The sequence below is a fragment of the Coregonus clupeaformis genome, chromosome 26, assembly GCF_020615455.1.
Source record: "Coregonus clupeaformis isolate EN_2021a chromosome 26, ASM2061545v1, whole genome shotgun sequence".
Taxonomy (NCBI): Eukaryota; Metazoa; Chordata; class Actinopteri; order Salmoniformes; family Salmonidae; genus Coregonus; species Coregonus clupeaformis.
Window position 1 is genome coordinate 14,521,433 of NC_059217.1, and position 14,367 is coordinate 14,535,799.

General features: G+C 43.8%; 1 protein-coding gene across 1 annotated transcript; it reads right to left on the reverse strand.

The window, feature by feature from the left end:
* Positions 1–619: 619 nt before the first annotated feature.
* LOC121539851 (tRNA modification GTPase GTPBP3, mitochondrial-like) lies at positions 620–14,076 on the reverse strand. The gene is made up of 7 exons (XM_045207619.1): positions 14,013–14,076; positions 9,147–9,320; positions 8,877–8,965; positions 7,848–8,065; positions 7,633–7,785; positions 4,400–4,566; positions 620–723 (listed from the first exon to the last, which is right to left on the reverse strand). Exons 1-7 carry the CDS (start codon positions 14,074–14,076, stop codon positions 620–622), a joined length of 969 nt encoding a protein of 322 aa, XP_045063554.1.
* Between the last annotated feature and the right edge of the window lie 291 nt (positions 14,077–14,367).

Consider the following 14,367-nt stretch of genomic DNA (forward strand, 5'->3'; position numbering starts at 1 on the left):
TTTTCCTTATAAAAAAACGAGCAGAATTCCATGTATTTTTCCAGTTCTAACCAACTTATTACAAATAAAAATTTTATAAGTTGGTAACAACTGGAAGAACACGCAGTAATGTAATCTTCTTATCAAACACTTATAAGGAATATTGTTTCTCACAGGATTACATAATTCCAGGTATCAAGACCCCGGTTTCCAAAGGAAAGCAGGAAGCCTAACATAACAGAATCATTAACAAAATTGGGGCCCAATGCCACACATACACCTAGACTTCCTAAATTCCAATAATACCCATTTATAGTATATTTTGCTCTCTTACTCACTGTTCTCCATTGTGCTCTATTGTTTCAGCAGTGTGATACAGCCAGACCCTGCAACACATTTCCAAGCTGCTGGAGAAAACATCAAGGCCTGAGAGCTGAGCATAGATTTCAAACAACGCAGCACTTAAAAGATCAATCCAAAATGACTGCCGTAAACTCTGCTATTGATTGAAGTGACTGGACTGGGTCAACAACAGTTCCAGTTCCTACGTATTGCTAGAATAACTGCATTTAAGTCTCTGTGTGTTTCACACTGGCACATTATTCAGTGTGATGGTGTCCTTTCTGGTGTGATAAATGTTTTATCTGGTTATTTCCCAGAAGTCTCCGACCCGTCCTGTGATGCGTCCCAGGTGGGTGAGGGAGAGACGTACCCCCTCTGTGGCCAAGGCCAGGTCATGGTGATTGTTTATTGTGGAGGTTAGTTTATCTCGGTGGAGCTCCTTGTATTTTGTATCGCTGGGATATTTCACCTGTGTGCTTTGTTGTTTCCCAGTGCGCCTTATTTACACACTGGAGTGTTTGACGCATTGCTGCGTACCGCTGTGTTTTCGGAATAAACTATTTTATTCTGTGATTTACCCTCCTGCGCCTGACTCCTTCAAAATCACTCACCACAGAATCACACACCAAGACATGGAGTCAGCAGGAGAGGAGCACATACCTGGAGTCGTGGCGTGGGTCCGGGAGCATTCTACGAAGCTAGTCAGCTTGGGAGAACCCGATCCTTCGGGACCAGCTGAGCGACCGGATCCAGCCACCCACACCCTAGCACCCAGAGGGATTCATCTATCCCGACTGAGGGATTATAATGGGACAGCTGCCCGCTGCCAGGGATTCCTCCTGCAACTGGATCTCTACTTCTCCACCATCAGCCCAGCTCCATCGGAGTGGGAGAAGGTGTTCACCCTCGTCTCCTGCCTCTCGGGGAAAGCCCTGGAGTGGGCCAACGCGGTCTGGAGTGAAGGAGGAGCCGCGTTGGACAACTACGGGGAGTTCGTTCACCTCTTCCGGGCAGTCTTCGATCACCCGCCCGAAGGTAGAGAGGCGGGCGAGCGGCTGGTCCACCTGAGGCAGGGGACACTCACTACCATGCAGTCCAACCAAGACTAATAGTTAGAAACAAGCACCTTTAATTGAACTATAATGCTCCTCCAAGAGCGGCTGAATATTATTATGCTATAGATTCAAATGACCACAACCTTCAGAAGAAAGTCACCTTTACACCATTCCAGCCGACGCTTGGCATTGCGCATGGTGAATTTAGGCAGCTGCTCGGCCATGGAAACCCATTTCATGACTTTCCCGACGAACAGATCTTGTGCTGACGTTGCTTCCAGAGGCAGTTTGGAACTCGGTAGTGAGTGTTGCAACCAGGGACAGATTATTTTTACGCGCTGCGCGCTTCAGCACTCGGCGGTCCCGTTCTGTGAGCTTGTGTGGCCTACCACTTCGCGGCTGAGCCGTTGTTGCTCCTAGACATTTCCACTTCACAGCACTTACAGTTGACTGGAGCAGCTCTAGCAGGGCAGACATTTGACGAACTTACTTGTTGGAAAGATGGCATCCTAAGACGGTGCCATGTTGAAAGTCCTGAGCTCTTCAGTAAGGCCATTCTACTGCCAATGTTTGTCTATAGGGATTAAAAGGCTGTGTGCTTGATTTTATACACCAGCAACGGGTGTGGCTGAAATAGCCGAATCCACTAATTTGAAGGGGTGTACACATACTTTTGTATATATAGTGTATGTATGTACAGTATGTAATTGTCTCTGTCACAGACGGTGTGTGTGAGTATGTTTGTGTGTGTACGCGCCTCACCCTCTGTATGGTAAATATTATAATGCAATTGGGCTTGGTGGCACTCCATTGTGCAACCGTCCACCTCCTGAGTGTGTTTGTCTGGTATTTATGTCCATACATTCTCTTTAGCACAAATGTATACGCTTAGGACATCACTGGAACTGGACCCAAAATAAAATATATGGGACAAAAGCCCTGAATTATTTTATTCATTTCTTTATTTTTACGGATTTTCATGTGTCTTGAACATTTTATTCCTATTGCCCATATAATGTAGATACCTCCAGTATCTATGCTGCAGTAGTCTATGTGCTGGGGGGCTAGGGTAAGTCTGTTATATCTGGTGTTATTCTCCTGTCTTATCTGGTGTCCTGTGTGAATTTAAGTATGCTCCCTCTAATGCTCTCTCTCTCCCTCTCTCTCTCCCTCCCATCCCGGAGGACCTGAGCCCTAGGACCATGCCTCATGACTGATGACTCCTTGCTGTCCCCAGTCCACCTGGTCGTGCTGCTGCTCCAGTTTCCACTCTTCTGCCTGCGGCTATGGAACCCTGACCTGTTCACCGGACGTGCTACCTTGTCCCAGACCTGCTGTTTTCAACTCTCTCTACCGCACCTGCTATTTCAACCTCTAAATGCCCGGCTATGAAAAGCCAAGTGACATTTACTCCTGATATACTGACCTGTTGCAACCTCTACAACCACTGTGATTATTATTTGAACCTGGTGGTCGTCTATGAACGTTTGAACATCTTGGAGAAGAATCTGGCCTTAATGGCCATGTACTGTTATAATCTCCACCTGGCACAGCCAGAAAGGGACTGGCCACCCCTCAGAGCCTGGTTCCTCTCTAGGTTTCTTCCTAGGTTTCTGCCTTTCTAGAGAGTTTTTCCTAGCCACCGTGCTTCTACATCTACATTGCTTACTGTTTGGGGTTTTAGGCTGGGTTTCTGTATAGCACTTTGTGACATCTGCTGATGTAAAAAGGGCTTTCTAAATAACATTTGATTGATTGAATGATTGATTGATAGACAATACTTGATTTTGTTCTGTACAGAAGTCACAATTCACAGGATGATACTCCCAATACACATTATGTCCCCATAACGGATTGTTTAATGTCTTTCCAAATCCTAGTACTGAAGGTAATTTGTGCACTGTATGCTGGATTTCACTCGGATAAGAATTAACCTCTACAGGATTGGCGCCCCTATACCGGGACGGTTGCTGCTCAATATGCGATATGTGACTAGAATGGCATTGTAAACAACAGCCAACTTTCCGGGACATAGACATGTCTTATATGGGCAGAAAGCTTAAATTCTTGTTAATCTAACTGCAGAATCCACCTTACAGTAGCTATTACAGCTAAAAAATACCATGCTATTGTTTGAGGATAGTGCACAACAACAAAACACTTTTGTCACGGCAACTGGTTTGATACATTCACCTCTGAAGGTAAATAATGTACTTACATTCAGTAATCTTGCTCTGATTTGTCATCCTGAGGGTCCCATAGATAGAATGTAGCATAGTTTTGTTTGATAAAATCCATTTTTAAGGTTAGTGTATCTTCTTTAGGGAAGCTAATGATCCATCATGTATCACATTTCTGGGAGACTATTAACTTACATTTTTTATTACCATAGAATTGTTGTATGTTCTCTATAGTTATGTACTTGAAAATGTATAAATTGATCAATTCGGAACATTTGGGAAAAGTCCTAGTAGACTTGATACAAAATATTGTGTAGAGATCCTTCACGGGATCGGTCTGAAACTTTGCACACACAATGCTTCCATCTTGTGGACAAAATCTAAATTACACTGATATCCCTACATCACTGTCTGGCCTTTCTCTTGCATTTCAAAGATTATTCAAAAAAATTATAATAGAAAACGCATATTTTTTGGTTTGTATTATCTTTTACCAGATCTAATGTGTTATATTCTCCTACATTCATTTCACATTTCCACAAACTTCAAAGTGTTTCCTTTCAAATTATATCAAGAATATGCATATCCTTGCTTCAGGTCCTGAGCTACAGGCAGTTAGATTTGGGTATGTCATTTTAGGCGAAAGTTGAAATAAGGGTCCCCGATCCTTAAGAGCTTTTAAGTGTATTCATTTTAGGTGAACTACATAACAAAGATATTCAATTACTTGAAATGAAATGTCCATTTTGACAATAAAGCCTTGTACAACATACATTATGTGGTGTACTATATACATGTTGATATTGATTGATTGGTTGATTGATTGATAAGCACCTACAGTACCTCTGGCAGGCTCTGCAGACCCCTCTCTCTCCACACTATCTAGGCTGTCTCTAAACCCCGCAGTGTCACTAAAGAGGACAGGGAACCCCACAATGTCCAGTGTGGTCTCCACCACATCCCTGGTGGTCCCTGCAATGAGTGAGAGGGATGGGGAGAGAGATTGAGAGGGATGACAGAGAGAGAGAGAGAGGGCTGCAGTGAGAGATAGAGAGGGATGGGGGAGAGAGAGGGATGAAGATAGAAATAGAGAGGGATGACGGAGAGAGACAGAGAGAGAGAGAGAGGGATGAAAGAGAGAGAGATAGAGAGAGATGAAAGAGAGAGAAAGAGAGAGAGAGAGAGGGATGACAGAGAGAGAGGGCTTGAGAGAGAGATAGAGAGGGATGGGGAGAGAGAGGGATGAGGGAGAGAGACAGAGAGAGAGGGATGACAGAGAGAGAGAGGGCTTGAGAGAGAGATAGAGAGGGATGGGGGAGATAGAGGGATGAGGGAGAGAGGGATGAGGGAGAGAGAGAGTGGGATAGAGAGAGATGAAGAGGGATGGGTGAGAGAGAGGGATGAGGGAGAGAGGGATGAGGAGAGAGGGATGAGGGAGAGAGAGAGCGGGATAGAGATAGAGGGATGAAGAGAGAAATAGATAGGGATGGAGAGAGAACTCAGTCATCACCAAGGATCTCATCCACCATAAGAACAAACAGAATCCCACACAGAATTTTTGCTTTGCAACGGTGAAATTCGCATCTATAACAAAAAATAAAAGTATGGGCCTAAGGAATGGAAGCCCGGCGTTCTTCTCCGTTTAAGATAGAACCTGTATTTTGACCGAAACTGTTCTTTAGGTCTTTTTTATATCCCATATCTATCTTATTTCATCATCTTGGAATCACGTCAAAATAAGATCATTGACAAACACATCAACCGTCTCCTGCCATGGGATATTTTCATCCAGACTCACATGGCTTAATTCAGATTTAGTCCGGCGAAACTGTACGTACATACTGTAGTGTGAAGTTCTATATGGTAGCATCCCTATCTCCCTACTGCCCAGTGAAACAACTGACAGCCAGGCTCGGTCATTAATCGGTGTCAGAGCTGAGGGCATGAGTCAGGCCCTGGGAAAGACAAAGCTCAATAGGAAACAATAACAGGACTTTCTCTGAAGTCTGATAAATACATATATTATTCGGATAGGAAGCCCTGTGGTGCAGCCGCCAAACACACACAGTTGCATAAATGTCATTACGCAGTTACAGTGCCTTGCCAAAGTATTTATCCCCCTTGGCGTTTTTCCTGTTTTGTTGCATTACGACCTGTAATTTAAATGGATTTTTATTTGGATTTCATGTAATGGACATACACAAAATAGTCCAAATTGGTGAAGTGAAATGAAAAAAATAACTTGTTTCAAAAGATTCAAAAAAATTCATAACGGAAAAGTGGTGCGTGCATATGTACACCCCCTTTGCTATGAAGCCCCTAAATAAGATCTGGTGCAACCAATTACCTTCAGAAGTCACATAATTAGTTAAATAAAATCCACCTGTGTGCAATCTAAGTGTCACATGATCACAGTATATATACACCTGTTCTGAAAGGCCCCAGAGTCTGCAACACCACTAAGCAAGGGTCACCACCAAGCAAGCGGAACCATGAAGACCAAGGAGCTCTCCAAACAGGTGAGGGACAAAGTTGTGGAGAAGTACAGATCAGGGTTGGGTTATACAAAATTATCAGATACTTTGAACATCCCACGGAGCACCATGAAATCCATTATTAAAAAATGGAAAGAATATGGCACCACAACAAACATGCCAAGAGAGGGCCGCCCACCAAAACTCACAGACCGGGCAAGGAGGCCATTAATCAGAGAGGCAACAAAGGGACCAAAGATAACACTGAAGGAGCTGCAAAGCTCCACAGCGGAGATTGGAGTATCTGTCTATAAGACCCCTTTAAGCCGTACATTCAACAGAGCTGGGCTTTACGGAAGAGTGGCCAGAAAAAAAGCAATTTCTTAAAGAAAAAAATAAGCAAACACGTTTGGTGTTTTCCAAAAGGCATGTGGGAGACTCCCCAAACATATGGAAGAAGGTACTCTGGTCAAATGAGACTAAAATTGAGCTTTTTGGCCATCAAGGAAAATGTCTGGCGCAAACCCAACACCTCTCATCACCCAGAGAACACCATCCCCACAGTGAAGCATGGTGGTGGCAGCATCATGCTGTGGGGATGTTTTTCATCGGCAGGGACTGGGAAACTGGTCAGAATTGAAGGAATGATGGATGGCGCTAAATACAGGGAAATTCTTGAGGGAAACCTGTTTCAGTCTTCCAGAGATTTCAGACTGGGACGGAGGTTCCCCTTCCAGCAGGGCAATGACCGGAAGCATACTGCTAAAGCAACACTTGAGTAGTTTAAGGGGAAACATTTAAATGTCTTGGAATGGCCTAGTCAAAGCCCAGACCTCAATCCAATTGAGAATCTGTGGTATGACTTAAAGATTGCTGTACACCAGCAGAACCCATCCAACTTGAAGGAGCTGGAGTAGTTTTGCGTTGAAGAATGGGCAAAAATCCCAGTGGCTAGATATGCCAAGCTTATAGAGACATACCCCAAGAGACTTGCAGCTGTAATTGCTGCAAAAGGTGGCTCTACAAAGTATTGACTTTGGGGGGGGGTGAATAGTTATGCATGCTCAAGTTTTCAGTTTTTTTGTCTTATTTCTTGTTTGTTTCACAATAAAAAATATTTTGCGTCTTCAAAGTGGTAGGCATGTTGTGTAAACCAAATGATACAAACCCCCCCAAAAATCAATTTTAATTCCAGGTTGTAAGGCAACAAAATAGGAAAAATGCCAAGGGGGGTGAATACTTTTGCAAGCCACTGTATTTTCTCTCAAGGGACATCGGACTTAAGCCATATCGTGAGTGTGTGGAGTCTTTCTCTATGTGGTGTTCCCTGTAGCTCAGTTGGTAGTGCATGGCGCTTGCGACGCCAGGGTTGTGGGTTCGTTTACCACGGGACCCCAGTATGAAAATGTATGCACTCACTGTAAGTCGCTCTGGATAAAACTTTTTTTTTTTGTCATTGTCATTCGTGTGTGACATCTGCAGATTGTATTAGGTGTGTATTCTCTAGAAATAAGTGTAGGTGTATGACTAAGTGTACTCATGCATTGATGTCAATGGGAAATTGAGTGTTATACTTTTAGTGTGTGTGTGTATTATTATTAGAGTGTGTTGAGCAGGCTGCTCTTCCCAGCATTGCTAGCTCCTGCTATGACCACTTTCACACCACTGCATAGCCTTTCTCCTCTCCTCTCGTCCCTTAGTTGTCTCTCGATCTCTGTCTGCAGATGTTGCACTGAACTGTCCTGGAGAACTGAACTGAAGGGGAGACAGGCAGGGACAGGACAGTTGAAGTTCACTTTCCAAATAACCAATGTTACATGTGAAAAAAACTATCTTTGCTATGTAACAGATGAATGTTACCCGTTTGAGTCTGTAGCTTCAGTCCTAGCTCCCCGTCCATCTGCCTGAGGGCCTGCCTCCCCTGGGCCTCTCTCTCAGCGTGGATCAGTTCCCCCAGGTCCTCCACCTCCGTCAGGCCCAGCTTCCCCACGTGGAAAGCCCTCCGTGTGAACTCCCCTGCCTCAGCAGGTCTCACCTCCCCCCAGGCCTTCCTGCACAACACAATGCACAGCAAGACAGAGACTCACTCAAACAGGGTCAAAGCCAGGGTCAATTAGTTACACACACACAGCACAGCAAGACATCAGCTTCATGTATTGTGTTGTTGACTGACTGTGTTCTGAGAAGATGCAATCTAATTGCAGTCTCAGGCACTGCGCAGTAGAGGTCTTCACAGGTCCAAAATGTTGGACCTGGATCCGGACCCGAACGGACCTGATGACAATCAGACCCGACCCGATAGTAAAAAATTAAAATGGGGACTCGGACCCGACAATAATCCGACCCAAACCTGTATGGACCCAAGAAAAGACAACCTAGACCCGACCTGACCAGACCCGAGTGTAATGTTTTTTTTTGTTTATAAGCCAAGTTGACCTTCTGGTTAACATATAGGTCTTTATATGTTGACTAGGCCTTCTATTAGTCAATAAATTCACCTTCTTAGCGTAAAATAAACATGCTATAGACTATGCAGAGCCATGGTCGGGTCCCCTCGGGTCTATCAGCTGTAGTTACATAGACCCGAGCCCCGATGACAATAAACAAGACCCGACCCGGACCTGAGGGATTCACCCGAATCCGTGGAGACCTCTACTGCACAGTATTGATTTATACAACACTGCCCTCTAACAGCCAAACATTAACATTGCAAGGAAGCTGACAACATTGCTCTCAAGTTCAAGGAAAGTGTTTGCAGGAAGGAAAGCAGTGCAGACACCCAAATGGAAATGCTACAAGAGGACTTGTATTGCATGCTACATAGGGAATAGGATGCCATTTTAGACGTGTCTCTTACCTAGGGCCTGTAGGAATGCTGTGATGACTGCAGGACCTCTGTGAATATGGAACTCTTCCCCTGTGAAGCTGTAGGGACCTGAAAAGAAATCACAACAACAGTCATAACAACAACAAAAACAACAACAGCAGCATTGGATGAGGCACCCTTCTTCAGTACAGATCAAGCACAGCTAATATGAAATGTTTGTTATTCTTTTTAAAATGCAAATCAAAATGTATTGTGTTTTTCCAATAATAACTGTGAGATCTCCTCTGACCTGGGAACCAGAGGACCAGGCCACGGTCCAGCAGCTCTTTGGAGTGGGGGTCAATGATCCTCCACAGCAGGGCAGTACAAGGAGGGGGTAGGGCTTGGGTCAGACCAGCCATGTTCCTCAGGACCATGGAGGAAGCAGGACCGCTGACACGGACCACCGCCACACAACACCTGCCTGACGACAGGGTTTCAGCATTTCATACCACACCGGTAGGGATACACAGGCCCCTCACTGGAGCCGCTCTGCTGAAGCAGGGAAGACAAGTCAGATCATGAAAATGTATTTCCTTCTTAATGCGTTTGAGCCAACCAGTTGTGTTGTGACAAGCTAGGGGGGGTATACAGAAATAGCCCTATTTGGTAAAAGACCAAGTCCATATTATGGCAAGAGCATCTCAAATAAGCAAAGAGAAACGACAGTCCATCATTACTTTAAGACATGAAGGTCAGTCAATATGGAACATTTCAAGAACTTTGAAAGTTTCTTCAAGTACAGTCGCAAAAACCATCAAGCGCTATGATGAAACTGGCTCTCATGAGGACCGCCACAGGAATGGAAGACCCAGAGTTACCTCTGCTGCAGAGGATAAGTTCATTAGAGTTACCAGCCTCAGAAATTGCAGGCCAAATAAATGCTTCACAGAGTGGAAGTTACAAACACATCTCAACATCAACTGTTCGGAGTAGACTTTGTGAATCAGGCCCTTCATTGTCAAATTGCTGCAACTAAACTACTACTTAAGGACAACAACAAGAAGAAGAGACTTGCTTGGGCCAAGAAACACGAGCAATGGACAGTAGACCGGTGGAAATGTGTCCTTTGGTCCGAAGTCCAAATTTTTGATATTTGGTTCCAACTGTTGTGTCTTTGTGAGACGCAGTGAGGGTGAATGGATTATCTCCACATTTGTACAGTGCCTTGCGAAAGTATTCATCCCCCTTGGCATTTTTCCTATTTGGTGCCTTACAACCTGGAATTTAAATGGATTTTTGGGGGGTTTGTATCATTTGATTTACACAACATGCCTACCACTTTGAAGATGCAAAATATTTTTTATTGTGAAACAAACAAGAAATAAGACAAAAAAAACTGAAAACTTGAGCATGCATAACTATTCACCCCCCCCAAAGTCAATACTTTGTAGAGCCACCTTTTGCAGCAATTACAGCTGCAAGTCTCTTGGGGTATGTCTCTATAAGCTTGGCACATCTAGCCACAGGGATTTTTGTACAGTTTTGCCTTGAAAAATGTACAAAACTCCCAGCTCCTTCAAGTTGGATGGGTTCTGCTGGTGTACAGCAATCTTTAAGTCATACCACATATTCTCAATTGGATTGAGGTCTGGGCTTTGACTAGGCCATTCCAAGACATTTAAATGTTTCCTCCTAAACCACTCGAGTGTTGCTTTAGCAGTATGCTTAGGGTCATTGTCCTGCTGGAAGGTGAACCTCCGACCCAGTCTGAAATCTCTGGAAAACAGAAACAGGTTTCCCTCAAGAATTTCCCTGTATTTAGCGCCATCCATCATTCCTTCAATTCTGACCAGTTTCCCAGTCCCTGCCAATGAAAAACATCCCCACAGCATGATGCTGCCACCACCATGCTTCACTGTGGGGATGGTGTTCATTGGCAGGGCCAAAAAGCTAAATTTTAATCTCATCTGATCAGAGTACCTTCTTCCATATGTTTGGGGAGTCTCCCACATGCCTTTTGGTAAACACCAAACGTGCTTGCTTATTTTTTTCTTTAAGCAATGGCTTTTTTCTGGCCACTCTTCCGTGAAGCCCAGCTCTGTGGAGCGTACAGCTTAAAGTGTCCTATGGACAGATACTCCAATCTCCGCTGTGGAGCTTTGCAGCTCCTTCAGGGTTATCTTTGGTCTCTTTGTTGCCTCTCTGATTAATGCCCTCCTTGCCTGGTCCGTGAGTTTTGGTGGGCAGCCCTCTCTTGGCAGGTTTGTTGTGGTGCCATATTCTTTCCATTTTATAATAATGGATTTAATGGTGCTCTGTGGGGTGTTCAAAGTTTCTGATATTTTTTATAACCCAACCTGATCTGTGCTTCTCCACAACTTTGTCCCTGACCTGTTTGGAGAGCTCCTTGGTCTTCATGGTGCTGCTTGCTTGGTGGTGCCCCTTGCTTAGTGGTGTTGCAGACTCTGGGGCCTTTCAGAACAGGTGTAAATATAGATCACGTGACAGATCATGTGACACTTAGATTGCACACAGGTGGACTTTATTTAACTAATTATGTGACTTCTGAAGGTAATTGGTTGCACCAGATCTTATTTAGGGGCTTCATAGCAAAGGGGGTGAATACATATGCACGTACCACTTTTCCGTTATTTATTTTTTTAAACAAGTAATTTTTTTCATTTCACTTCACCAATTTGGACCATTTTGTGTCTGTCCATTACATGAAATCCAAATAAAAATCAATTTAAATTACAGGTTGCAACAAAATATGAAAAACACCAAGGGGGATGAATACTTTTGCAAGGCACTGTATTTCCCACCGTAAAGCATGGAGGAGGAGGTGTTATGATGTGGGGGTGCTTTGCTGGTGACACTGTCTTTGATTTATTTAGAATTCAAGGCACACTTAAACAGCATGGCTACCACAGCATTCTGCAGCGATACGCCATCCCATCTGGTTTCGGCTTAGTGGGACTATCATTTGTTTTTCAACAGGACAATGACCCAACACACCTCCAGGCTGTGTAAGGGTTATTTGACCAAGAAGGAGAGTGATGGAGTGCTGCATCAGATGACCTGGCCTCCACAATCCCCGGACCTCAACCCAATTGAGATGATTCAGAGTGAAGAGTGAAGGGTGAAAGCAGTCAACAAGTGCTCAGCATATGTGGGAACTCCTTCAAGACAGTTGCAAAAGCGTTCCAGGTGAAGCTAGTTGAGAGAATGCCAATAGTGTGCAAAGCTGTCATCAAGGGTGGCTATTTGAAGAATCTCAAATATAAAATATATTTTGATTTGTTTAACACTTTTTTGATTATACATGATTCCATATGTGTTATTTCATAGTTTTGATGTCTTCACTATTATTCTACAATGAGTAGGTGTGTCCAAACCTTTGACTGGTACTGTATATATGTATATATATATATATATACAGTGGGGAGAACAAGTATTTGATACACTGTCGATTTTGCAGGTTTTCCTACTTACAAAGCATGTAGAGGTCTGTAATTTTTATCATAGGTACACTTCAACTGTGAGAGACGGAATCTAAAACAAAAATCCAGAAAATCACATTGTATGATTTTTAAGTAATTAATTTGCATTTTATTGCATGACATAAGTATTTGATCACCTACCAACCAGTAAGAATTCCGGCTCTCATAGACCTGTTAGTTTTTCTTTAAGAAGCCCTCCTGTTCTCCACTCATTACCTGTATTAACTGCACCTGTTTGAACTCGTTACCTGTATAAAAGACACCTGTCCACACACTCAATCAAACAGACTCCAACCTCTCCACAATGGCCAAGACCAGAGCGCTGTGTAAGGACATCAGGGTTAAAATTGTAGACCTGCACAAGGCTGGGATGGGCTACAGGACAATAGGCAAGCAGCTTGGTGAGAAGGCAACAACTGTTGGCGCAATTATTAGAAAATGGAAGAAGCTCAAGATGACGGTCAATCACCCTTGGTCTGGGGCTCCATGCAAGATCTCACCTCGTGGGGCATCAAGGATCATGAGGAAGGTGAGGGATCAGCCCAGAACTACACGGCAGGACCTGGTCAATGACCTGAAGAGAGCTGGGACCACAGTCTCAAAGAAAACCATTAGTAACATACTACGCCGTCATGGATTAAAATCCTGCAGCGCACGCAAGGTCCCCCTGCTCAAGCCAGCGCATGTCCAGGCCCGTCTGAAGTTAGCCAATGACCATCTGGATGATCCAGAGGAGGAATGGGAGAAGGTCATGTGGTCTGATGAGACAAAAATAGAGCTTTTTGGTCTAAACTCCACTCGCCGTGTTTGGAGGAAGAAGAAGGATGAGTACAACCCCAAGAACACCATCCCAACCGTGAAGCATGGAGGTGGAAAAATCATTCTTTGGGGATGCTTTTCTGCAAAGGGGACAGGACGACTGCACCGTATTGAGGGGAGGATGGAAGGGGCCATGTATCGCGAGATCTTGGCCAACAACCTCCTTCCCTCAGTAAGAGCATTGAAGATGGGTCGTGGCTGGGTCTTCCAGCATGACAACGACCCGAAACACACAGCCAGGGCAACTAAGGAGTGGCTCCATAAGAAGCATCTCAAGGTCCTGGAGTGGCCTAGCCAGTCTCCAGACCTGAACCCAATAGAAAATCTTTGGAGGGAGCTGAAAGTCCGTATTGCCCAGCGACAGCCCCGAAACCTGAAGGATCTGGAGAAGGTCTGTTTGGAGGAGTGGGCCAAAATCCCTGCTGCAGTGTGTGCAAACCTGGTCAAGACCTACAGGAAACGTATGTAATTGCAAACAAAGGTTTCTGTACCAAATATTAAGTTCTGCTTTTCTGATGTAGCAAATACTTATGTCATGCAATAAAAAGCAAATTAATTACTTAAAAATCATACAATGTGGTTTTCTGGATTTTTGTTTTAGATTCCGTCTCTCACAGTTGAATTGTACCTATGATAAAAATTACAGACCTCTACATGCTTTGTAAGTAGGAAAACCTGCAAAATCGGCAGTGTATCAAATACTTGTTCTCCCCACTATATATATATATATATATATATATATTATATATTATTATTATTATTATTATCTAACAGTAAAAACAAAACATACACATACAAAAGGCAACATACAGACGCACACAAACATCAACAACATCACTCCTGCACAGACCCACCTGTTCTCTCCCCTATCTCCAGTGCCTGCACTACTCTCAGCCACATGTCCTCAAATTGCACCATTTTGTTCCTTTGCGTCATCCACGCTCTTTCAATATTCAGATAATGAAGCAAATGATTTTTCCATTGTCTTAACGATGGAGGAATGGTTGATTTCCAGTTTTTAAGTAGACAATTACAAGAGGAGTATTTTCCAACCCATCGGGTATCGCACTGCCCCAACATATGACATGTATGAAATATGCAGACAGATGGATTTTTTTTAAAATCTAACCCCGCCCATAACTTTTGGACTTTATTGCATTCCCATTATTGAGTCATTGTTAGTTTTACACTTAAGACATGACTATGTCT

Bases quoted from the DNA above. Each gene is read 5' to 3' on its own strand.
- LOC121539851 (XM_045207619.1), bottom strand. From the start codon at position 14,076: ATGGTGCAATTTGAGGACATGTGGCTGAGAGTAGTGCAGGCACTGGAG. The intron at 4,567-7,632 runs CTAATAATAATA...TCTCTGTCATCC, and splicing joins AGCAGCCTGCTCAACACACT to CTCTCAATCTCTCTCCCCAT. The intron at 724-4,399 runs GTACTGTAGGTG...CCACAATAAACA, and splicing joins GTCTGCAGAGCCTGCCAGAG to ATCACCATGACCTGGCCTTG.